The 24,601-nt window shown below is 41.0% G+C and overlaps 1 protein-coding gene across 12 annotated transcripts in view; it reads left to right on the forward strand.

Moving 5' to 3' along the window:
- MRTFB (myocardin related transcription factor B) overlaps positions 1 to 24,601 on the forward strand; it is a 214,889-nt gene that overhangs the window by 135,833 nt on the left and 54,455 nt on the right. Inside the window, exon 1 of one of the 12 annotated variants that reach the window (XM_043914366.1) lies at positions 8,543 to 9,573. The exons of the other annotated variants lie outside the window; for them this stretch is intronic. Coding sequence (XP_043770301.1) covers positions 9,453 to 9,573 — 121 coding nt within the window. The 5' untranslated portion in view covers positions 8,543 to 9,452. Of the gene's footprint in view, positions 1 to 8,542; positions 9,574 to 24,601 lie in introns of those variants that run through there. 12 annotated transcript variants of the gene reach the window in all.

The raw sequence follows: 24,601 nt of genomic DNA on the forward strand, positions 1-24,601 counted from the left end.
GGGTGTTTTAGCTGCCGAAGGAAAACTCGTTTAGGATCTGCCGTTTAGAAAGCAAGAATTGCCTAAATCTGAGGTAGGGCATGAGTGTTCCTCATGCAGTGGTGGGTGTGTAGTGTTGATGGGTGATGCCAGTGCAATCTCAGTGGGCACAACAGATCGTCAAGAAGAAGTTCCATTCATTGATCACAGTTTTGTAAGTAGTGAACTAAAATCCTAAGTAAAATGTCTTGTTTCTCCTCTGCTAGAAAAAAGATTGCTTTTTTCCTCAAAGACAGGAGGTGGGATGGAAGTGGTAAGGTGGAGTGGAGCATATGTCTGAAGCCCCTAATATTTGTAAATCTAGTAGCCCAAGTTACTTGCTGAGAAAGGTGTAAGGGTCGTTAGCTAGCGTGGCCTTGAGGAAAATGGAGATGCTCTGAAACAGTGGCGCAGACAATTCAGAGCCAGTAAGAGATAAAGGAACATCTTGGAGCAGACGTGAGGGCATGGCATGGGTTTATATTGAATTTGGAGAGTCCTCTTGCTTCCTTAATTTCTCAAGCCCTTCTTGGTGTCATCACCACCTTTTATCACTGCTCCCAAGATGGCAAAATAGGATCCCCATTCAGCTTAGGTAAGCAAAGACAAAGGCTTCCTTCTCACCTCAGGATGATGCTATGGAAGCCAAGCCACAGAGAACACGGGTCCGTTCTCCCCATTTGAGTTACACGGTGAAGCAGCAGTTCACAAACTTAAGAAATGTACTGACCCTTTAAGAACAGTTAGTAGATGACTTGATTTTTACTAGTGTAGTGTTGCAGAGTTAGGTACAACTATAAAAGAAATATAAACTTGTGCTTCATAGCGCTTACACAACTACAAAACAAGAACACTTCTGTATGTTATTTACAGAAATCTGCAAAGCTAACAAGATTCAAATCGGTATTAATTTACTGTGACACCTCCATTTTTGCATAAATGTGACTGCTGCTGGACGTGTGACTGCGGCGCCCCAGCGCCCTGGCACGGGCTGGGAGCCTGCCCTGCCCGCTCCCGCGGCAGCTCGCTTCTCCCCCCGCTGCTCTGTTCAGGCCTGACCATGTCATCACCCCAAGGTCCAGCTCTCTTTACTGTTCATTCTTACATGGCAGCACATGATTCTTTTCTCAGGGTTAACAAAATGAAAGCACGAAATTTTTACATTTTCCACAAAGGACTCATCCAAGAAGCCAACTTGGATTCCTAAAAGTATGTCGTAGCGTTTGTTCTACCCGCTTCTCAGAGCCCGTGGCTCACGACTTGGCTGTGATTAGTCACCTGGAGTGGGTTTTCGATTTCATTATTCCAGTTAAGTGGAAGAGTATCAGCAGGGTTCACTCCATGTATAAAAATCTTTCAAATTTAATCTAATACATGAAATCTCAAGTAGTGGAAGGACACCAGAAGGTATTAAGTGCCAAACCAAGAAATGATGAACTTTATCTGCACCCTGCTACAGCCTCAGAGGGTGGGGTTGGAAAACAGAATGTGGTGTGGTGGTTGCTGGGGTGTGTGTGGCGGGGACGGGGGGTGTTGCTGGGGTGTGGGTGTGTCTGTCTGTCTGTCTGTGTGTTTTTGCTGGAGAAACCCCACACTTAGCAGACAGGGAGCCGTGGGGGAAGCAGACAAAGGAGATCATTCCAAAAGTGAGCCCCAAAAGACTCCACCATTTGGTGAGTGCCTATCATGCCTGTCCTAGGAATTTTATATGCATTTCCCCCTGATTTTTATAATCACAGAAAACAGCTGCTGCTGTTATCATCGTTAATACACTTCTATAGATGAGGCAGCCCCAGCACAATGATGTTACCACTTTTCTAAGATCTCGCAGATTTCAACAGCCGAATTTTGCTTAACCCTGAAGTCGTGTTCCTTCCCCAAAACCATCCTGCCTCTAACCTTCATAAAATCCATCTGTGATCTTCTCCTCCTCCTGAAATCAAATTACCAATTTTTCTTAATACATGCCTCTGAAAAATCACACGTAAATTTAGTAAAAAGAAAAAACCCACAAGCTTTCACTTTTGGTGAAAAAAGAATGTTGGAGTGAGGAAACCAGGATTTAAGGATATGTGTTCACCATCAGAGCAACTTGAAAACACATCATTTCATAGTTGAACTGCACTTTTTTTAATAAACCAAATATCAATATGCGTTTCCCTCAGAGCTGCTGAGAGTCATAAAGACCCTCAAAGTCCTGCTAAATTTACTTGTGATCTAAAAACCATTATCACAGATGGTGAACATTCGTTATTTTCTCATTGAGGATTTCCTGCACACAGTTCATTCTTACTGTCTTACTGTTTTTTTTCCCTCAACAAAAAGGAAATACTGATTTTCCTTCTTGTACATTAAGCATTCTCAACAGGAGTGAAAATGGTTCTTGGAAGATGGGCAAAAAGTATTTTTTAATATATAATGTACAGATAATGTATAATGTACAGGGGCTTCCCTGATAGCTCAGTTGGTAAAGAATCCACCTGCAATGCAGGAGACCCCAGTTCGATTCCTGGGTCGGGAAGATCTGCTGGAGAAGGGATAGGCTACCCACTCCAGTATTCTTGGGCTTCCCTTGTGACTCAGCTGCTAAAGAATCCGCTTGCAATGTGGGAGACTTGGGTTCAGCCCCTGGGTTGGGAAGATGCCCTGGAGAAGGGAAAAGCTACCCACTCCAGTATTCTGGCCTAGAGAATCCCATGGACTGGGTAGGCCATGGCGTCACAAAGAATTGGACACAACTAAGCAATTTTTACTAATGTACAGAGTACATAAAGTACATAGAGTACATAAATATATACAGTGAATCTGTGGTATTAAAATTTCAAGGAAAAGTGATTAGGAAAAATTATATTTAAAAGGGTCAGGAGCTAAAATGTAGAAAAGATCGAGAAACACTATGGTAATCAGTTTCTTTGTTCCAAGCGCTGACCTCGGCCTCACACTGGTCATAACTGGGTGACATGCCATCCAGTCTTCACTAGGACTTGATCCTCTTAACTTCTCACTCCTCCCTTCCATCTCTGCTAAACCTTCAAAGCTCGTCATTTCATTCTCCCTTATATTCCATAACTCAGAATTTAAGGAAGTCTGCTTTGACAAAATACAACCTAAGGAAGGCTCTTGGTTGTAAATCTTCAGCCAGTTGTCTGTGTTTGTATGTTTATAAATTAACTCTCAGGCTTAGAAGTAGAGAAAGGATTTGGATGACTTTCTTAAATCTGCTAAAGTATATCCTGTCTCTTGATTATCCCTATGAAGGATTTGGACAGAAGGAGACCAAGGCTCCCAGCCTCTGAGATGCAGTCAGAATACTGCCATTGGGTGGTGCCTCTGTCCTATGAGGACTCGCCTGGAAAGAGCGAGGAAACCCCTTCTCCCCGCCAGTTGCCCTGCCCCACAGGAAGTTCTCTCCCCTCAGCTTTAGCAGATGTTAGTCAGCAAAGTGTTAATGGTACAGTTTCAGTCCTGACAAACCTGGCCTCATCTTCAGAGAAGTAAAGCAGACGTAGGAGGGAAGTGCCATTTGTGCGGCTGGCTGCATTCTAGAATGGGAGAGTATGACAGGCACAGATGACAAGCCCAGTGATTATTAGGCTGTGTGGCCCTGTTGCAGTGTTCAGTTATGCTACAATACTTAGTCCTTCAAATCACTGATATTCTTTCAAAATCTTGTTATCTTGGAAATATCAGAAAAATGTATCCTCATGAACAGTCATTTCTACAATCTCTTTGTATATGCAGTGGATACAATGTCCATGGATTTAGACAGTGGTAAAAATGAATGACTTTTAAGATACGTTGCCTGATTTGACAGACAGCACTGTAACTATCCTTGTTTACAAAAAACATTTTAAATCAGGATTATGTACTTGGGCTTAATAATTATAAAATCATTGGATTTACCATTTAGTAATCATCTAAAATGTGGTATTTTATTGTGGTGTTTATAATGTTAAAAAGGAGAAAATTAGGGATCGTATATGCATCTCACTGAAAATATGGCATCTTGAGGGGAAAAAAAACTTAGGTGTCATCTGGAGTGAAAGTTTTCCTCCCTAAATGGTTCCAACCTGACTGATTTTGTCTCCACAAATGCCATGACACTGTGCTCGGACTGTGCGAAGGAAGCCCCAGAATGCCCGCATTTGATTCAGTGAATGGCCCCCCACATACCTGTTCCAAAGCACCAGGAGGTGGAAGACAAAAAGACAAGAGCAGCCTCCTCAATCCCGGGGCCCAGAATGCTGCAGGAGTACACACAGTCTTTAGCGGTCTCCTTGCATTCTGCTACTAATGACTTTACTCATTACTTCTGAACATGTTTTACGTTGGTGGAACATTAACATCCTCAGGTTTTTCCTTATTGAAGCACAGCATCATCACACTGATGGTCTTTTTCGTCAGCAGTTTTATAAGCGTATGTTGACTCTGCCAAGGTTTTGTGTAGGTCCCTTGAGTCACGTTTGTTTCTGTTCTGATTCCCGGAAGCCTTTCTTGGATTGTTCTAGTCTCAAGCCATACAGCTTTTCTCACGCTTATTAAATATCTATGCTTGGGGTAGTGGGAAAATTGACTTGATTTATGGCACTCTCTTTCATACTAAAACAACTCTTTTGAGTATAGACACAGACACTGTGGAAGCAGATTTATCATAGCCAAAGTGAATTAAGTCACTTACCATTTGAAGTTAAATGCCGCTTGTGACAACAGAGCCAAGTGCCACATGCTGGTGATGTAGCACATTTAGTAAAGAACAGGGCAGATGTATTGGAAAGCAGTCCACGTGACAACTGTGGGCTTTTCTTACCAGGCGGGAAAGCAAGACTCCTTCCTCTCACCAGCCCTGATTCAATTGGAAAGACATTATGTGGGGCTGAGCAAGGCAGCTGCCCTGTGGGAGTGGGGGCAGAGGTCCAGTGCCGGGCTTCAGAGTCTGTGGGCGGGAAGACATACCTGCCTAGGGTTTGGCCACAGCCGTGAGAGTAATGGGGTGAATGGGGTATCCATGAGTGGGGTGGTAGAGACCCATGGGACAAGATTCTCACTATGGGAGGAGGACCCTACAAATACAGAAAAGAAAGAAACCTAGCATGACCTGGGTGGGGTTGGATTGGAAGCGGAGGCGTTGGGGCGGACTCATGGTTTTCAATATATATAAATAAATATAGATGTGCATCCTTAAATATAGGTCTATATTTACATCTGTTAATCATGAGACACAAATACATTTGTGCTTACACACACAGATACACATAAACTCAGACATATATCCTACGTCTGACTCAGAAAAGGCCTGGGAATAGTGACACCCAAATAGCATTAAGCACATCCAGAATTCACACCTTGGTTTCTCAACAGAGCACGAAAAGTAAAAGGTGAGCTTGGAACATCTTAATGCCAAAAAGTAAGAAAGTGCTCAAAGAATGATGAGAACAGAACAGTAAGAAACTGAAGCCAGCTCAAGGGGATTCCCATGGGCCAAATCTGAAATTATTTGAGCATCAAAACAAGGAATGATTGGAACATTTTATAACCCATTGAATGAAATTTGAATGGCCGAGTCCTTACTGTTATAAATAGATAACATAAACTGAATAAAGAGAGTTTTTTCTTACAATAGGATGTACCACTAATAAATATAGAAGGAATGATAGAATTTTCAAAACCAGTCATGCTAGTAATAAATAACTCAGCCCCATGAAATAATTAATTACCAAGAGAAAAATTAATTTTGCAGTGAAGAAAGCTGGCCAGTGCCATTTTAACAAATCAATCAAGATAAACACCATCAGCTATGAGAGAAACTGAATTTGTCCCCTACCACCTAAAGGGATGGAAAGAACACACTGTTTCTATGGTATTCCTGCCAAAAATACTCCTGCTATGACTTGTATCTAATCTTGAAGACACATCAAAAGAACTGAGAGTAACTCTACCAAGTAACCACCCTGTAATCTTCAGGAGTCAAGGAAAGAAACAACAAGAAAGACTGAAGAACTGTTCAAGATGAAAGAAAACTAAAGAGACTCAAACTCTGTGCCATATGTGGTCCTGGTTTGGGTGTTTGGGTCCTTCTACTACAAAGGATGTCCTGACAGCTGACAGAATGTGAATGGAGTCTGTAGGTGGCAGTGATATGTCGGTGTTAATTTCCTGATATTGATGGTCATATTTTGGTTCCGTTGGAGAATTAGCCTTGTTTGTAGGAATTACAAACCAGAGCACGTAGGGTAAAGAGGTGTTGTGTCAGAGCCTCCTCGCAGATGGTTCGTGGAAATAGGGCTCTTTGAGTTTGAAATTATTTCAGATTTTTTTAAATAGCAAAATAAATGTCCTTTCAGGCCTATTCACCACTAGAGAAATTATTATTCCCTTTCAAAACTACAGAGGCAAGACTTTTAATACAAATCTACAGCCAGAAAATATTTCCTTATTTTGAGATCTTTTATATTTATCAGATTAAAAATAATAAGCTTGCAGAGGATCCTTAAGAGAAGACTTAAGGATCTTTTCTGTTTTAACATACTAAATACACACACAAACATGGCCAATAAAGAATTTTTAAATGGCTGATGGAGCTTTGAATCTACCCAGGCTTCTAAACCTGGGGCCAAAAAAACAGTTGAGTACAATTTTAAAAGTAGCATCCCTGAAAAAGAGAGTGTTGGGGTTTATTGTTTTTGTTGTTCCTTTGGCAAAGCAGTTAAGAATGTGGACCCTGCAAAGCTGCCTGTTTGGAACCATGGACACTACTTATAAGATATGTGATTCTAACAAAATATTTGATTTTTCTAGGCTTCAGTTTTCACATCTGTAAATTAGGATGGATGTATATGCATGCGCGTTCAGTCATATCTGACTCTTTGCAACCCCATGGACCATAGCCCACCAGGCTCCTCTGTCCATGGGATTCTCCAGGCAGGGGTACTGGAGTGGGTTGCCATTTCCTTCTCCAGGGGATCTTCCTGAACTAGGGCTTGAATTCCTGTCTCCTGCATTGGCAGGCAGGTTCTTTACCACTGAGCCACCCGGAAAGCCTGTAAATTAGGATACCAACATTGAAATCACAGGTCTGTCAAGAGAATGAATGAGATAATATATGACGAGCACTTAGACTGTGGCTCATTTTAAGCACTAAACAAAGTTGGCTGCTGTTGTTATTTCAGGAGAAGTTAAATTGATTCATCAAAGCACTCTAGTATGATTATGTTGCCTTCTTCTCCCTTACCAGGAGTAGAATTACTCGAAGGCAATAACCAGTAATGGTCTCTGCTGTTAAACCTGTCCCAAGATCAAACTAAAGCCTAGAAACGGAGCATGTTTTAGAAGACAGCAGGCACTGCAGTGCCATATTGGTTGAATTTCAGATTTGCTGCTTACAAGCTTACAAGACTCTGGTCTTGATCTATTATAAAATGTCTAGAATGTACAAACAATGATAGTGATCGCAAAGGTCTGTTGGGGGTTAAATGAGATAATCTTTGCAAAACCTTCTTTGGACTGGCCCAAAGAATGTCTGCAAAAAAATGTGTAGTTTTTTTTTTTTTTCCTTACTCCTTTAAAGGTGTAGGAACAGTTAATTTAGAAGAATGGAGGCCTTGGCATCAGAAATAGTAGCAGAGCATTTGAGGGCATTTTTGAGAAGTGTGTTAAGTTCATCCCTGTTTGTTCCTGCAGGGGGTTAGACTACCAACGATGGGCTTAAGTTGCCTCAGAAGGAACTTCAGTTGACAAGAAGCATGCCATGTGTTGTGTAATCCCATTCTCTAGAGACGCTGAAGAAGGATAGATAGCTATCTTTCTAGAACAGCACGGATTTAGGGCAAGCGAGCCTTGGAACCAGGGACAAAGGAAAGAATCTTGATCCAGTCCCCATCTTTGTTAAATGAGGAAGAGGATATTGATTTTTCCAGGCTGTAAAAATGTAAGCCTTTCTTTTTGCCAGAAAGGGGTCATGTCACATGCACAAAGTGTATGTGTGTGGTTTCTTTTAAAGAGAAGATGTGCTCCCTTTAAAGAGCATGTAGTTGTTCATCTAGAAATTAGTGATTCTTGGTTACTGATCTAGGACTTCTTCAGAACTCTGAGTTTTACCAGAAGAGCTCTGAATATGATCTTCTGCTTTCATTCATTCACTCAGTCATGCAACAAGTATTTGTTGAGAACTCCCTCCTACTGTTCCAGGCACTCTGTTAGATGTTGATTACTTCAAAAGTGAGCAAAACAAAAGCAGACTGCTCCTGGAAGAGGACTCAGTCTCCTGCTCTTAAAACTTCTAATGGGTTTTATGGCGGCTCTTTTCATAGGAGCTGACTTCAGACTGTGAAAGTGAGATTCTTTTGGCTCCAGCTCTGAATAGATAGGCGTTTGGTGTGTAAAAGCAGGCATCTCGACTTTGCCTGGAGTTGCCTTACCTGCAGATTTCCTTCAGGCAACATCCCTGTGCCTAGTGGAAGCCAGTGACCTGGGGGAGAGGTACTCATTGTTGATAGCGCGTGTGAAATTAAACTTGGCTGGTCGCTGGTGGAATATGTTATGAACTAGAAGCTCTCCGTGTCTGCCTTCAATACAGGGGAGGAGATTTTTCCTTCCCACAATCATGGCGATGTTAACTCTCTCAGCCGACTAGTGGCACAAAGGAAAACTGCCGCCTGGGTCTGCATTGGCGAAGGCAGAAAGCTGCAGTTACGGGCATTTCCCTGTGACAGGGAGAGCCGGGAGAGCTGGGTGCGGAAAAGCACCCCAGAGAGCAGTTGGTGGTGACATGCCTCTGTTTTTATCCAGATATGCTAGGAGCATGTTTATTCACTGTGGTGCCTCTGCTGCGATAAGACCCTCTTCCTTCAGATGCCCTAGACCACCGTTTGTTTAGCTGGAGAACTTAATGAGTAATGGATGTGCTTGGCTGGCTGATAGAAAGTATTTCCACAGCCTGCGGCTGTGTTTATAGAGAGCCAGAGAGAGACCACAGGCAGCAATTTGTCTTCTTAGGTATCAGCAAAGTCTTCTCTTTTAACAACTAGGGGATTTATTTTTAACTGCTTGAGTCAGTGTTTGTCAGATGATGCAGACCATCAAACTGCAGATTGAAGTCCCGGGTGCGGGGGAGGCTGGAATGGCAAGGGAAAGGGGGCTGGCTGAGAAAAGGGGTGGGATTTCAGCATCGTGCCTCCGTGGCTCTGCCTCCCAACGTGGGAGAGAGTTTCGGGCTTCCAGCAGCAGGAGTGGATTTGCAGGTCAAGCTGGGAACGAAAGGGTAACGGTTGCCTTCAGCTGCTTAAAGATACAACTGCCCAGGGATCGGGGTATTGTGAGGAGGTGGCCGGCGGCCGGCACCCGGCAGGGACCAAAGGATTCCCAGTGCCGGCCTCTGCTGGTCGGCAGATTGAGCGTTTCCTCTGCTGGATGCTGCCTGTCTCCAGGAGCCTCTCACCATGATCGATAGCTCCAAGAAGCAGCAACAGGGCTTCCCGGAGATTTTAACTGCTGGCGATTTCGAGCCACTCAAAGAAAAGGAATGCCTTGAAGGGAGCCACCAGAAAAGTCTCAAGGAAGGTCAGTCTGTCTGTGGACAGGGGCAAAACGGCCACATTTACCCTCCTGTGAACCAGGCTGAGCGTGTTTGTCTCCTTCCCACGCCGTGTGTCTGCCCTCCGTCTACTCATGTACCTTATACGCTCTAAGTTCTTTGAAATGAAGGCATAATGCTGTTCTCGGTAGCTCTTTCTGAAGATTCATTAACTGATGGAACTCTAGGGATTTGGCAGTAATACAGTAAGGGGACTTAAGAAGCCAGTCCTCATTTCAGTAAGATGCTTCCAGGTTCATTTTGTCTATTTTCTCATGTTCTCCCATTTTTCTGTGCCCCTCACCCCCACTTTAGGAGAGGCCATTTCCTTTTCGGTCTTACTCAGAACCCTGCTCCTTGTAGGTTGACAAAACATATAATTCCAGGAAAATGGTTTTTGTTTTTTTTTTTTTCCAATTAACATGTGTATGACTTTTATTGTTTAAAACCAGGAAAGTAGCTAGCTCTTTCTTAGTTATATCTTTAAATGATTGGTTTATTTGGTTATCATGCACATTGCATCCTTTTTTTTTTCTTTTTTTAAAGTACATTGCGTAGTCTTGTGGTTTTTTTTTTAACAAAGCATAGAATACGCTTATGAATGCTGTCAGTTATCGTTAGCGGCCACTGCACAGGTACCTCCCTGATTACGAAAATGTCCAAAGGCCTGGGCCCTACTGTCCCGTGTCCCAGCACACCAGTGTGGCAAGACCAGTGCCACTGTGCTTTACTGTTGGCAGCCGGAGGCCGAGGGCCACGGACTCAGAGATTCAGAATCTTCTGCGAATAAGCTTTCCTTAAATCTGAGATTTGAAAATCACCCCCCCCCCCCATGCTTGTTTAATTTGAAATTTGTTTCTAGTATTTTCAGGAGGGAAAAAACCCCACGCTAACCTCTCTTCATTTTATCTGCCTTCAGCTCCTGCCATCAGCCACCCTCTCACCTCTCCACTGGCTCTTCCTCATCTTCTGGAGACCCAAACAGTCAATGTAGTTCTCTTCCCCAGCTGCAGTTTGAGCTTCTTTCAAAATGATATTCCTCCTTTCTTTTTTTCACACATTTAGAATATGAGAATATGATAGATTGTTGCATATTTAAAAGATAATAAGAAACAGTGGTTGTTTCTTATTGGAGTTGAACTTCTTTTGGGTACTGGTAGAAAAAAAAATCTAGATGGAAACAGACGACACACAATGAAGTATAAATAGCTGTTGCCAGGAACCAGACAATGGGGTTGCCTCTGCTCCTGGCTGGAAATCGTCTTGTAGATTTCTCATAAAATCGATACCAGAAGAGTTTTTAGGATGTGTTCTAGTGTCTCACTGAGGGGAACCTACGTTTTTAAACTCATTAGCTTAAAAAAGGGATTATTTATGTATCATATAAGTCAAGTTCTAGTGTTAAGCTCCTATTAGCACCATACATTTTTAACTGTTTTTTATGCTACTTGAAAAACTGGGAAAGTAGAGGAAAATGGAATTGGAGAAATAAAAAGATGTCACAATAGCAGGATGATAAGGAGCATAGAGAGAAAGAATTAAAAATATAAAAACAGGGTAGGAGAATTATCAACAGGAACAACAAAATTGCCTTAAGATGTACCAATTCTTTCCCTAACCACTATGACCTGCTTTGAATTTATATAAATTTATACATGTACCACAGTATAATGTCACAGCGGGAGAGCACGGATCCTAAAGTGAGATATACTTGGGAGCAAATCCCATTTTCTAGCTCTGTGACCCTGGACAAGTCCACTGCTCTGAGCCTTAGTTTCCACCTTTGTACAGTGAAGATAAACAATACCTACTTGGTAGTGTTTTTATGAGATGCCCAGTTTAACACCAGTGTAACCATCCCTCTTCTAATTTTTTAACCCTTTTGTTGCCTTTCCCTTCTGCTTAAAATTTAATTTTTAAAATCCTGTATATACTGACAAAGCAGAGAAGTGTTTGTATCTGTTGTTGTTCAGTCACCCAGTCACATCCAAGTCTTTGCGACCCCATGGACTGCAGCACACCAGTCTGTTACTTTCATGTAAATTCATCGGTTTAAATAGGTATATGGGAAGAGAACTTCCATGTTTTTAAACACTCCACAGAAATGATTGGATGATAAAATGAATCTGTCTCACCACAACTGCACTGACTATGCTTTGCTTTCTATCTTAACAGACTGTACTTCTGCTTATTTTTTGCTAGAGATAGGGCGGAGGGCAAAAATAACAGCCAAACAAAAAAAAATTAGATATCAGAGGTGATCTGTTACCTCAAAGGTAGTGATACCAACAGCGGATTAGCCGTGAATTTAAGTAGAAGAGAAAAGATGGGGAGGAATTATGCAGAAAGCGTCTGCTTACTTGGCTTTGTGTGAAGGTGGCTAGATCCCCGTGCAGGCTTGAACCCCTGGAATCCAATGTGTCACAGCCACTGTCTGCAGAGGAGCTCCACGGTCAGCTTGTCAGACTCGGGCGACGGCCACTGCTGGGTGTCGTCTGCTTCCGGGCCCTGGGTCGTGCGGCAGTTCTCTGCATCCGTGAGAGTTGACTGATGTGGCAGCAGTGTTCAAACACTAAAATGTCCTGGAGGCTAATCAGGCCCAGTGCCCTCTTGTCAAAAGACAAACTTTGGACCATCAGTCATGCCTATGGTTTATGCCTCATGTTGAGGGATACTAATTTGAAATATTTATTATCTTTCACATGAACCGTATTTGCTGTTCATGTTCATTTTTGGCAAAGTTGGGTTTTGTATTTGTTTGAAAGAACAACCTCTGGGATTTTTTTAAATGCCTGAATCAGAAGTTTTCAGGTAACAAAGGAAGGATAGATTTTGATCCATTCAGTTCTAATCATCTAGCCACAGCTGGGTGACAGTGTCTGCTGCAAGGGGTGGGCAGTCTGCTTCTCAAGCAGTTGCTCTAGCTCTTACTTATTGGGGGACATATTAGAATTCCTGTTGTTGTTGACAGTGCTAATTAGCTGAAATTATTATTAGGGGGAAAGCAGGTAATCATGGGTTTCAAAGTTTATGTGACACATTAACAAGAAAATTTAGTAATACCTGTTGAAACTTCATGAGAAAAATGTTCCAAGTGTCAACTGCCTGTGAATAGTTGTCACCACATATCAGAGAATTGTTTGGATTACAAAGCACATCTCCTCACAGTTTTGTTAATCCTTATATAAACTTTTTTGATAAATACCTACCTATGGGTATAGTTGGAGAATCTAATTATTTTCTGCTTTAGGTGAGAAATAGCAAGAAATGTCGTAAATTCTGATCAGATTCAAAATAGGACATTTTCCTTAGACTAGTTTCTTTTCTCAAAGCAGCAATAAAGGAATATCAACTTTTGATTTATCCATGAAAGGTTCAGAACATTTTCTAATAGTGCTCAACGTAGATAAGATTTAATTTAATTTCTGATTCTAACAGCTAAAGGATGTTACAAATCACTGACTTGACAACTTACAAATTAACAATCACAAAACTTTAGGGAAAGTCAAATAAATTGAGATGATTTAATTCAGATAAGTGGCTTAATATGAAGCATTATCGAGATAATGAATCATAATGCCAGTGCTCCCAGCTAGTGATATCCCATATATATCAAAGACAAAATGGTATTAAATTAATTGAAAGAGGAAAAATTGATGTTCAATATACAGAGCTTTCTAATGGTGAAAATAAAATAACCAAAAAAAGAAAACTGGCTTGTATATTAATTACTTTGACTAAACTACATGCTCCGACAAACAGCCCCCCAACTCAATGTTTTAACTAATGAAAGTGCATGTTTTGCTTAAAACTAGTCCCAGGCGGGTTAGGCAGCTCTCCTAGTCAGTAGTCCTCTAAGAAGTGACTCGGGGATCTGGACTGCTTTCATTGCGTGGCTCAACTGTGGATGTTGAGGGGAGGAGTTGTAGATTTAGAGAACTACATTCCCAGTCCCGTCACAGACTGGGAATAGCAGTTGGGATAAAATATGTGAAAGTTTGTGGAAGATTGCATCGTAGATAGTGAAGTGGATTAATACGTTGCACTGGGACATGGCTATAGGAGATCTGTGTGTGGAAAACAAGAAGCACACTTGAGATATTCTGAGTAGTTCAGCCTAGGAAAAACAGATAAATAAAAACCTTTATCAAAGCACCAGAACTTTTCTGAGTGACAGGAGCTATCCATACTGTACCTGCACTGTACATTAGCCTCATTTAAATTTAAAATCATTAAAAATGAAGTAAAATCATTATCCACATTTTAACCACTCGGTTGCCACATGTGGTTAAGAACCATGCAGCTTATAAACCATTTCCATCACCGCTGGAAATTCTGTTGGGAAACTGTTCATCCCAGCTTTGCAGGTCCAGAGTGTCTTAAAACCCAATCCCTGTGCCATTTCCTAAAGAAAGTCACCTGAACCTGTCACCTAAAATTAATTTCTTCTCTATCATATCCTCCCAGTGACTTGCTCTGCATCTGTTTATGGCATGTCACCTTTTGCTACTGTGACAGGTGTCTGTACTGTCTTCACTGTTAGACCATACTGTTTCTTAGAGATAGTGTCATTGTTTGAATAATTTTTATACCTCACCTCCAGTGTCCTGCCTCTCATAGATATATTACTATTATGCATTAAGTATTTGGAGAATATTATATCCCTCCTTGCCTTCTTTTTTTTTTTTTTCCTCCCTGCCTTCTTAAACAATATAATCGTTTGAATTATTACCTTCAGATATAATTTAAAATTCAGTTATGAATTAACGGCTACCCCAGAACATAAAGCATTGGGGCCTTAAGTCGTTGGTGAGATGTATAAACCATTTGCCTACACAGAGAATGATCTCTGGATCATTGCTAGACTCATAGAATCGTTATTTATTATTTGATCTTTGTCATCTGCCACATTCTGCCTTTTTGATTCACTGGTTGTAATCTTGAAAAGTAAGCAACAAATAAAAGGTAATAGTGGAATCCTGATTCTGTTGTTAATGCAACTAAAATTTATTGTCATACTAGGAGGAGTGGACAAATAGGAAGTGAAATAGAGAATGCTAGCTAGCCTTCTTCTAGAAATAAAGCACATGAACTTTGCAACATCTGTTTTTGCTTCTTGGGGAATTTCTTCTTTCTTCATTTTCTGCCAGTGTTCTACATAATTAAAAGTGTTGTACAAGTGAGATATCACTAAATTAATTTTTTAAAATAAATTTGAAGTGTAAGATATGGTTCTTAAATTCAAATAACATACAGGTATGGAGGGAAAAAGGAAAAGATTCCTCTTCCCAGATGTAATTCAGTGTCTTTTAAAAATGGGTATATGCTACCTGTGAGATAAAATTATATAATTTAACTTTTTATTAGAAATCATTTTATTTAGCAGAAATTTGAGTGCTTCTTCACAGCATCATGTCAGAGGTTATAAACCTCTATAAGCTATGGCGTTCAAGGAGCTTAGAGCCTGGAAGGCAGGAAACTGAGTGATAACATAGAATTTAAAATACACACACACACACACACACACACACACACACACACGTGCAAGAGACAGCAGAAGAAACGTCTGAGTGCTTAGGTCCGCTCGAGTGAAAATCGAAGACTCTGAGTGCCAGGCGTCTCTCTTGTGCTTTGGGCCTTCACTTATCAACATTCCTGAGGCTCATTTCCTCTAGGGTCTCCCCCCCCCATCGGCTTACGGTGGGAACCTGAATAGGAGCGATCCCCAACCCCTTCCTTGACCTCCTCCTCACGGCCTGTCACCAAATCTGGTTGCTGAATCTGTCAGTCCTACCTCAAAGATACTTCGTTTGTCAACAGCTGTGTTTCACCACAGCCCCACCCTTGTCCAGGTCCCTTTCCTCAAACAGAATCTTAACAGGAATCTTTGCTCAAGTAGAGAGAGAGGCGCCCGCTGACCTCTGCCCACACTGCGGTCCCTTCGGCACGGGGAGCCCTGCCTCTGTCTTACTTCTCCCTCCCCGACAGCTGTTGTCTCCCAGAAGGCCTCTCCCAGCCCACCCCGCCGCATCGGCCTGAACGGCTGCAGCTCATCCTTTGACCTGCATCATCGTGTGCAGTCGCTGTGACATTGGGATCACACGCAACTTGTGACAGCTCTCTGTTCTTCTGTTTTTGTGGGCAGGTTGGCGTGTGTGTGTATGTAGGCAGGTAGGTATACCCTTGAACAGCATGGGAGTTAGGAATGGCGACCCTCGCCCCCGCTGCACGCAGTCAAAAATGGGAGTACTGCTATCTCTGTCTCAGAAACAATGGAGCTGATAAATGAGTCAACCAAGGGCAGGAACTGAAACAGTTTACGCAGAGGCAGGACTCAACCCCTGATTCTTTCGATTCCACATATCGTGATCTCTGATTGAACAGAGATCCACTGTTCCCCTACACCACTCCCCCCTCCACCACTTAGTTAACTAAAGATCTGTAAAATGAAAATACAAGTACTGTATTTATTGGAAAAAAAAAAATCACACATAAAGGGACCTATACAGTCCAAACCCATGTTGTCTAAGCATTGTTCAGCTGTGTGTGATGTTTGTGTGTGTCCCATTCCTGAATCCACAAAATGGGAATAAAAACCAAGATATTGAGCCAGGATCAAGAGAGTAGCATGTGCTTACTATTCTGGAAAAAACTGGAGGTAAATAACGTCCTTCTGTTTTCCTGTTTTGTTGTTAATTGTGTTTTTATTCAGAGAGGCTGCCTAAGGAGTTTACACTAAGACATTTCAGAATCTCTTGTACAGTGTGCATTTTCCCATTTGAGAGGGATTAGGAAAGAGCTCTCAGCTGTCAGCACCTCCGCCTATAGCTGCACACTGAGAGTCTAATGTAGCAGGGAGACAGAATCTTCGATTACCCCGAAAATAAGAAAAATAAACATTATTTTCTTTTGGAACCATGGAGGGTTAAGAATCTTATCTAGGCATATAATGGGTGCAGAATGAGCACGATCCTACAGGTAAAAAATTGTCTGGAAAATCAAGTTTTTTTAAGCCTCTTTACAGTGCTGGTGGTAACCAATTAAGCAGATGATTTTACTTTGGAAGTGCCTGTTATTTGTGGTAATCTTCCATTTTCCCACTGTGTCCTTTAATTTCCACTTTTTAACCAAGTGGGATTTCTTTAAATGCACGTAGGTACGTGTGATACCTTTCTGTGTGTCTGCCACAGGCTAGTGTCGTCCCTGCCATTCTGTGCCAGGTCCCTGCCTTGACATCCTGTTGTCATAGCATGGAAGCATACTTTAAATTCATTCCAACTTTCGACAAAAAGGAGAGGGGAATTTGTGTGAAGGTATGATCAGTTTAAAGAAACATGCCCCATTTTTAGCAGCCTGTTTCCATGGAAACAGAAGCAGCAGCCAACCACAGAGTTATCAAAGTGCCTGTAAATTTCCAAGGCTGAGTGTTGAAAACACTGTCTTCCTGACCTCATGCTGCAGATTAATGCAGGAAACCTATAGTGCATCAGCCTGGACTGCTTGCATTTTTAGTTTTTACTTCATTTTTGCTCTTTCATTTCTAATAGAGAGTAAATGCTGCATTCTTGACTGTGACCTCCCTACCAGCAAGGGGTAGTAGTTTAGAATTCCACAGTTTGTACCACCTGCCTCTTCTCCCACACCTTCACGCCCAGTGGACTTCGTAAGGGTGCAGTAGACTTTCTGGATGAAAGGCTGTATTTCTATCTGAGGCAGTCTAAGGCTAACTTTCTTTTTTATTTATTTGTTTGTTTTGGCTGCACTAGGTCTTCATTGCCGTGCGTGGGCTTTCTTCAGTGGCAGTCAAGTGCAGGCTACTCTCTAGTTGCAGTGTGCAGGCTTCTCATTGCAGTGGCTTCTCTTCTTGCAGAGCATGGGCTCCAGGGGGCACAGGCTCAGTAGCTGCAGCTCATTGGGTCAGTGTTCGTGGCTCGCTCTCTGGAACACAGGCTCAGCAGTTGCAGCTCACTGGGTCAGTGTTCGTGGCTCCTTCTGTGGGGCACAGGCTCAGCAGTTGCAGCGCACTAGGTCAGTATTCATGGCTCATTCTATGGGGCACAGACTCAGCAGTTGCAGCTCACTGGGTCAGTATTCGTGGTTCGTTTTATGGGGCACAGGCTCAGCAGTTGCAGCGCACTGGGTCAGTATTCATGGCTCGTTCTGTGGGGCACAGACTCAGCAGTTGCAGCTCGCTGGGTCAGTATTCGTGGCTCCTTCTGTGGGGCACAGGCTCAGTAGCTGTGGCACAGGGCTTAGTTGCTCTGAGGCATGTGGGAACTTCCTGGACCAGGGATCAAACCCATGTCCTCTTCATTGGCAGGTGGATTCTTAACCCTGGATTACCAGAGAAATCCTAAGGTTTACTTGCATGTTTTTTTTTTTAAATTAACAATGTTGTCTCTCCTTTTTCTAAATGGAAAATAATGATAATATAAAAATTCCTGATCAAAATGCTGTTTGTGCTTGGTAATATTAGAGGTTTAGATTTATGTGTATATTGTGTATATATTTGCTTCAGACAGGAAGTGGTAGTTGGAGTTTGCTTAATCAGTGCAGATAGCATGACTCTTACAAGGCAAACCACCATTTTATTTCTGGTCTCTTTGTATTCCTTTATTTTAACAACTTGAAGAAGAACTTTATTTTATAATTGACAAATTAGGCCCATGAAAATACAACAAGAGGTCTGTAATCTTTGGTTGTAATCTTCTGTAATCTTTTTACCATCTATGAGAGTACTTAAGCGCTTTCTGTTGGTACTGTACGGCTGCTAAGCCGTGTCTGACTCCTTGCGACCCCGTGAACTGCAGCACGCCAGGCTTCCCAGTCTTTCACTATCTCCCTGAGTTTGACTCAGTGATGCCATCCAACCTTCTCATCCTCTGTCACCCCCTTCTCTTCTTGCCCTCAGTCTTTCCCAGCATCAGGGTCTCTTCCAATGAGTTAGGTTTTCACATCAGGTGGCCAAAGTATTGGAGCTTCAGCTGCAGTACCAGCCCTTCCAGTGAATATTCAAAGTTGGTTTCCTTTAGGATTGACTTTTACACTTCTCTAATACAAGCTGAATTTCACATTAATTGTAAATGGAGGTGAAATTACTGTCTATCAGTTTTCAATGCTCTTTTTTACTCCTTTGCCCTTAGCCTTCCCTTTTTCAGTCTTCTTTTACCTTCAAAACAATATAATTAGATTTAAATATAATTAGATGTCACCAACATCAATTCCAAAATGTCTGAAGCCTCAAATTCATACAACTAAGCAAGACAAGTGTTGGTTCTGTCCCATGATAATCACTTGCCACATACAAAATCCTCTTGGTATTTATCCTTAAATTTGGCTAGAATTCTCTTTCCTTAGAAAATAGTAACTCAGTTATATGTTGTAAGTATACCATGCAACATTAAGTAAAACACATTTATTAAAGTTTCTATATGGCGAGCATTGTAAAAGGTGCTAGAATATAAGGACAAGGTCTAGAAGGGGAATTAGAGGCCCCACCCAGCACAACAAAACCTAGAATTTGGTGTGGCAGGGAATGCAATGTAATACATAGCTGTTACTGTAGTCATCAAATCATTAGAAGACAAAGTCACCATTGGTGGTTAATGGAATTATGATGGTGAGGGGGGCTAGCCGGCCATGAGTGGGAATTAAGAAATTTGATTATCGAGTAATTAGTTTCTTAAGGTCTGTTGTTCCGCCAACTGTTCCATTTTTTCTGTTGAGATAAAATTCCCATAACATAAAAGTAACTTTTTTAAAGTGAACGATTTCAGGGGCATTTAATGTATTCACAGGGTTGTGCAAGTACACGTTTATCTAGTTCCAAAATGTTTTCGTTAGTCCAGGGGAACACCTTGTGGTCATGAAGCAGTTACTTCCCCCCAGTTTCAGGCAGCCAGCAGAGTAGCTGTCTCTTTGTATTTACCAGTTCTGGATATTTCACATCTATGGAATCATATAATATTTGACCTGTTGCCAGCTGGCTTCTTTTACTTAGTGTGGTATTTTTTTAATTCATCCATGTTGTCACACATACAGTGCTTCACTTCTTTTACAGCTGAATAACATTCCACTGTATGGATAGACTAGAATTTGCTCGTCCGTTCATGTGCTGATGACGTCAGGACTGCACCCACCTTTTGGCTGTTGTGACTAGTGCTGCTGTGAACGTGAGTGTGTACGTGTGTGTGTGAGAGCCCGTTTCCACTTCACCTAGAAGTGGAATTGCTGGGCTGCAACTGTTCTTAACTTAAAAATTTCACCTGATGAGCTTGAGAAAGAACTGCCAAATGTTCTAATTTTGTATCTTGTCGTCTTTTTCTCTGATAAAAAATGATATAGTTCAGAGCCATTGAGTGACTTGCTTGTTTCTGGACTGACTTCTCTCCCCTAAGCTGTTACATTATGAGTTGGAGCATTTTAGGGAAAAATAACCATGTTTTTCTTTTCCAACTTGTTCTTCACAGTCTGCAATGAGTATTTCAGACCTTCTTCACTGGCCTCAAACTGACTTTTCCTTCTTATGCATCTCATTTTGAACAGATGATCTTTCCTCCTCCTCCTTTGAGAAATTAAAAGCCATCATTTGAAAATTTGCTGGACATCCCAGACCAAATCTATAAACCCACCTGCAGCCATATGCAGTTCTCTGTGCCCTCCTGTCATGATGGAGGAAGTGATGTTCTTGTTTCCTCTGAATCCCAACCCCCTTCAGGAAACTTGCTGCCTCTTACTCTCTCTTTTATTCTCGTTCATATTCATTCATTTCCGTTCTCTCCCTCCCCAACCCCACCCCCTTTCCCTGTTGCTCTTTATCACTTATAAACCTGTTCAGGTATGTTCCAACCTTAAGTTCCACACCCCTCAAGCCTTCACCTCACTCCTACCTTGCTGCGCAACATCTTGAAAGCATTTCTGCCATTACTGTCATTCTCACACTCACCCCTCCTTACTCCCTAACCTCTTCAAGTCCCATTTCCATCCATCACTCCACAGAGCAGCTCCTCCATGTATTGCAGCAGCAGCATTGGGCCCAACTGGTCACGAGCCCTTCTGGAAACACTTCTACACACACTCTCCAGGCTCCTCCTCTTCCTTGGGCATCTTCCATTTGTTTCCTTTTTTGACTTTCACCCCCATCCGACCCATAAAAGTAGGCTGTAAGTTGGATTTCCTAGGAGCTTGCTCCTGGGTTTGCTTGTTGCTTCCTCTTTCTATATTCTCTACCGTGGCAAACTCCCATGGCTTCAAATACCACATAAGTGACAACATCCAAATTTTAGTCTTCTGCCAAGACCTACCTTCTGAAATCTGGAACCGTGGAACCAATTGTCACTTTGCCGTCTCCACTTCTAACTCAGGCATATCCGAGACTGAGCTCCCTAAATGGCCCTCATGTGTTCTTTATCTCAGTTAGTGGTCTACCCAGGTTCTTAAGCCAGAATCCCAGGCACCATCTTTATCTTTTCTCCTTCAAACACAACATCCAGTCCTTTACCACATAGGGTTGATTTTGTTCTAAGTATGTATCAAATCTCTCCATTACATCTCTCAGCTGTGTTGGAGTTGAAGAAAAAAAACCGGGAAGCCTTATGCTTACTAGGTTTCTATCCTGGAATACGAGAAAAATTTTACTAAATTTATAAATCAGTGTATGGTTTACAAGAGAAAACTTAACCAGTTCTTCTGACACCCACTGTAAATATCTCTGCACTCAGTCAAAAACCAGCCCCATCACCCTCACTAATTCTTTTGATTGCTCTTGTTCCTTTACTGTTCACTAGTTATATCAAATTTTACTGTTACTTTGGCATGACATTGTTGGTAGTTGTGGCTAAAAGTAAGTGATCTTTGTTTCTGAATTTAAAAATTACTTTACAGCCTGATGATGTATATTGTGGGGAAAGGATGAACAGAAAGAAAGGTTCTCTTTTATCTTGTAAATGGGGAAATAGATTGGTGCAACCATTTGGATTGCAAAGTGACTCTATCAAAATTTCAGATGTGTGTATTTGTATTTAAGTGTTTATACACAAACACGAACATAAGGGATGCCACAAAATGAAAATAATCGTTGCAGCACTGTTAATAATAGCAGTAAATCTGGGAACTTCAGAGTATAAAATTGATACATCCATATGTTAGCTATAGCCAGTAAGAAGAATGACCTAGATTCCATGTTTTTTTTTTTTCATGTTTTTTTTTTTTAAGTAAATAATCAAACTATGTGAATGGCATGATCCCATCCCATATATTTCCTTCGCATAGTCTATATTTAACATTGTCAGAATATTCACAAAACATTCTCTCAAACCATAGAAATTTAACAGTGGTTACCTTTGTGGAGGAGGACTGGAGGTCTCTGGTAGGATGGACTGGCTTTCACTTTTTTTTTAATTGAAGTATAGTTGACTTACAGTATTGTGTTAGTTTCAGGTGTATCAAAGTGATTTATGTTTTTAGATTATTTCCCATTAAAAGTTATTACAAGATATTGAATGTAGTTCCCTGTGCTATACAGTAAATCTTTATTGCTTACGTGTTTCTTATAGTTGTTTGTGTCTGTTAATCTTATATATATACCACATCGTCTTAAATCAGTCCTCTTGATTGTCACTTGGGTTGTTTCCATGTCTTGGCTGTTGTAAATAGTAAGCACTGGAGTCCATGGATCTTTTTGAAATGGTGTTTTCATTTTTTCTGGATACATATGCAGGACTGGGATTGCTGGATCATATGGTAACTCTGTTTTTGGCTTTTTAAGGAACCTCCACACTGTTTTCCATAGCAACTGCACCAATTTACATTCTCATAAACAGTGTTTAAGGGTTCCCTTATACCCTCTCCAACATTTATTATTTGTAAATTTTTTGATGATGGCCATTCTAATCAGTGTGAGGTCATTGTGGTTTTGATTTTTATTTCTCTAGTAATTAGCAGTATTGAACCTCTTTTTCATGTACCTCTTGGCCATCTGTATATCTTCTTTGAAGAAATGTCTATTTAGGTCTTCTGCCCATTTTCTGATTGGGGTGTTTGATTTTTTTTTTAATTAAGCTACAGTATGATCTGTTGTATATTTTGGGTATTGTCAGTAGCATCATTTGCAAATACTTTCTGCCAGTGCAATAGATTGGGTTTTCATTTTGTTTATGATTTCCTTTGCTGTGAAAAAAGCTCTTGTTTCTTTTGCCTACAGAGACTGATCCGAGAAAATATCTTTTACTTTTTTTAATGCCCTTTTTTATGTGCATGTGTCACTTTTAATAGAAATATTCTTACAAAACATGAATTTTTAAATAGAGGAATTATTGGTACATGTATTGATACATTTCTGAGTCCCAGGCTTAGAAGGAAAGTATTCAAGATGTGACTGCTTACTCTGAGACTACAAAATACCCATTCACAGTAAAGCACTAAAAATATGGGAATCTTTACAGAACTAACCCCATGGACTGTAGCCCGCCAGGCTCCCCTGTCCATGGGATTTCCCAGGCAAGAACACTGGAGTGGGTTGCCATTTCCTCCTCCAGGGTCTTGTTTAGGGGCCAGTTAATCCTTCCTGTATCTAAGTTCAAAAGATAATATGAAGATGTTGATTTTTCTAAATTGTTTTGTTATTCTAGGGCCAGGCAACTAAATACATTTAACAGTGTTTTGCCAAAGTCCAACTGCTTCATTCTCTTAACTACTCAAACATCTTAAAAAATAATTTTAAAAAACTGGAACCAGGGTCTGTTTTTTACCTAATATTATCTTCAGAGTCAATACTTAGTCATACTATTCTTTAGTTTCCCATCTTTGCTTTGCCATTGATTTACCTAGCCTTCATTTGACTGGCTCAGGGTTTGACTGTGTTTTTTCTCCCCTCATAATTCTGCAGTTTATTCTGTCCTGTGTCTTGTAATTAAATAACATACATTGAATCTTCTCTCTGCCTTGCAGACAAACACTCATCTCCCCCAACACCTACTCGTCCCACCCTCCTTCATACCCCGTAACTGAAACTAGCTGTTTATAAAGAATTTCTAAGACCATGGCTGCCTGCTATACTGCTTCCCAGAAAGTGTCATTTTTGCCTTGTTTTTGTAATATACCGTCCTCAAATGTCCCCTTGCAAGTCCCCTGGCTAAAAACTGTGCTTTGTTTTGGCTCATTCAACTCATGGTAAACTGCTTTATGTTGTTTAAAATGCTGCTAATATGGGTTTTTTTCTTTAGAGTGAAAAGGCACTTTAATTACATCATATTGTGGAAACATTTCAAACATTCTATTTATAGAAACAAAAGAGAATAGACATAATCATCTTGGTTCAGAAAGCAGCTAAACATTTGAAGGGGGTATAAATATTATATGAAAGACATTATTCTAAGGGGTTTTTTTGTTTTTGTTTTTTTTAAATATTGGAAACTAATCCTAAAGTCTTGTTCTAGAAGCACTTTAATCCATTTAAGATGCAGGAGAAAGGAACTAAAAGAGGATGCTTTTTACTATCTGAGCTATTTCTGATGGTGAAGAATGACATTTCCTCTTTGCTATTAGATAAGCTACCTTTCATTTTTCAGAATGGTGGTTAAAATAAAATTTTTACTTTTCTTGTATATAAAAAAGAGCAAGTTCAAAACATTTATGTTGGGACTTCCATGGTGGTCCAGTGGTGGAGAATCCACCTTTCAACGCAGGGAGTGCGGGTTCCATCCCTGGCCAGAGAACTGAGATTGCACGTGCCATTAGGCAGTAAAGCCCACCAGCAGCAGCAAAGACCCAGCACAGCTAAAATAAACAAACAAAAACCACATATGTTGACACAGTCTTGTTTTTTGTCTGTTGTAACAAGGAATAACACCAAGAATTTTCAAAATTATACTCATTTTTCTCTTTGTTGAAATGTAGTAGGAAACCATGAATGTTAACCTTAAGAGGTAATAACCCACATCATCTTGGAAAAATTCAAAAATTAATTAGAAAATTTTTCTCTAAATGCAGCAGATGTAAAGTAGTCTATATTCATGT

The sequence above is a fragment of the Cervus elaphus genome, chromosome 10 (assembly GCF_910594005.1).
Source record: "Cervus elaphus chromosome 10, mCerEla1.1, whole genome shotgun sequence".
Classification (NCBI taxonomy): domain Eukaryota; kingdom Metazoa; phylum Chordata; class Mammalia; order Artiodactyla; family Cervidae; genus Cervus; species Cervus elaphus.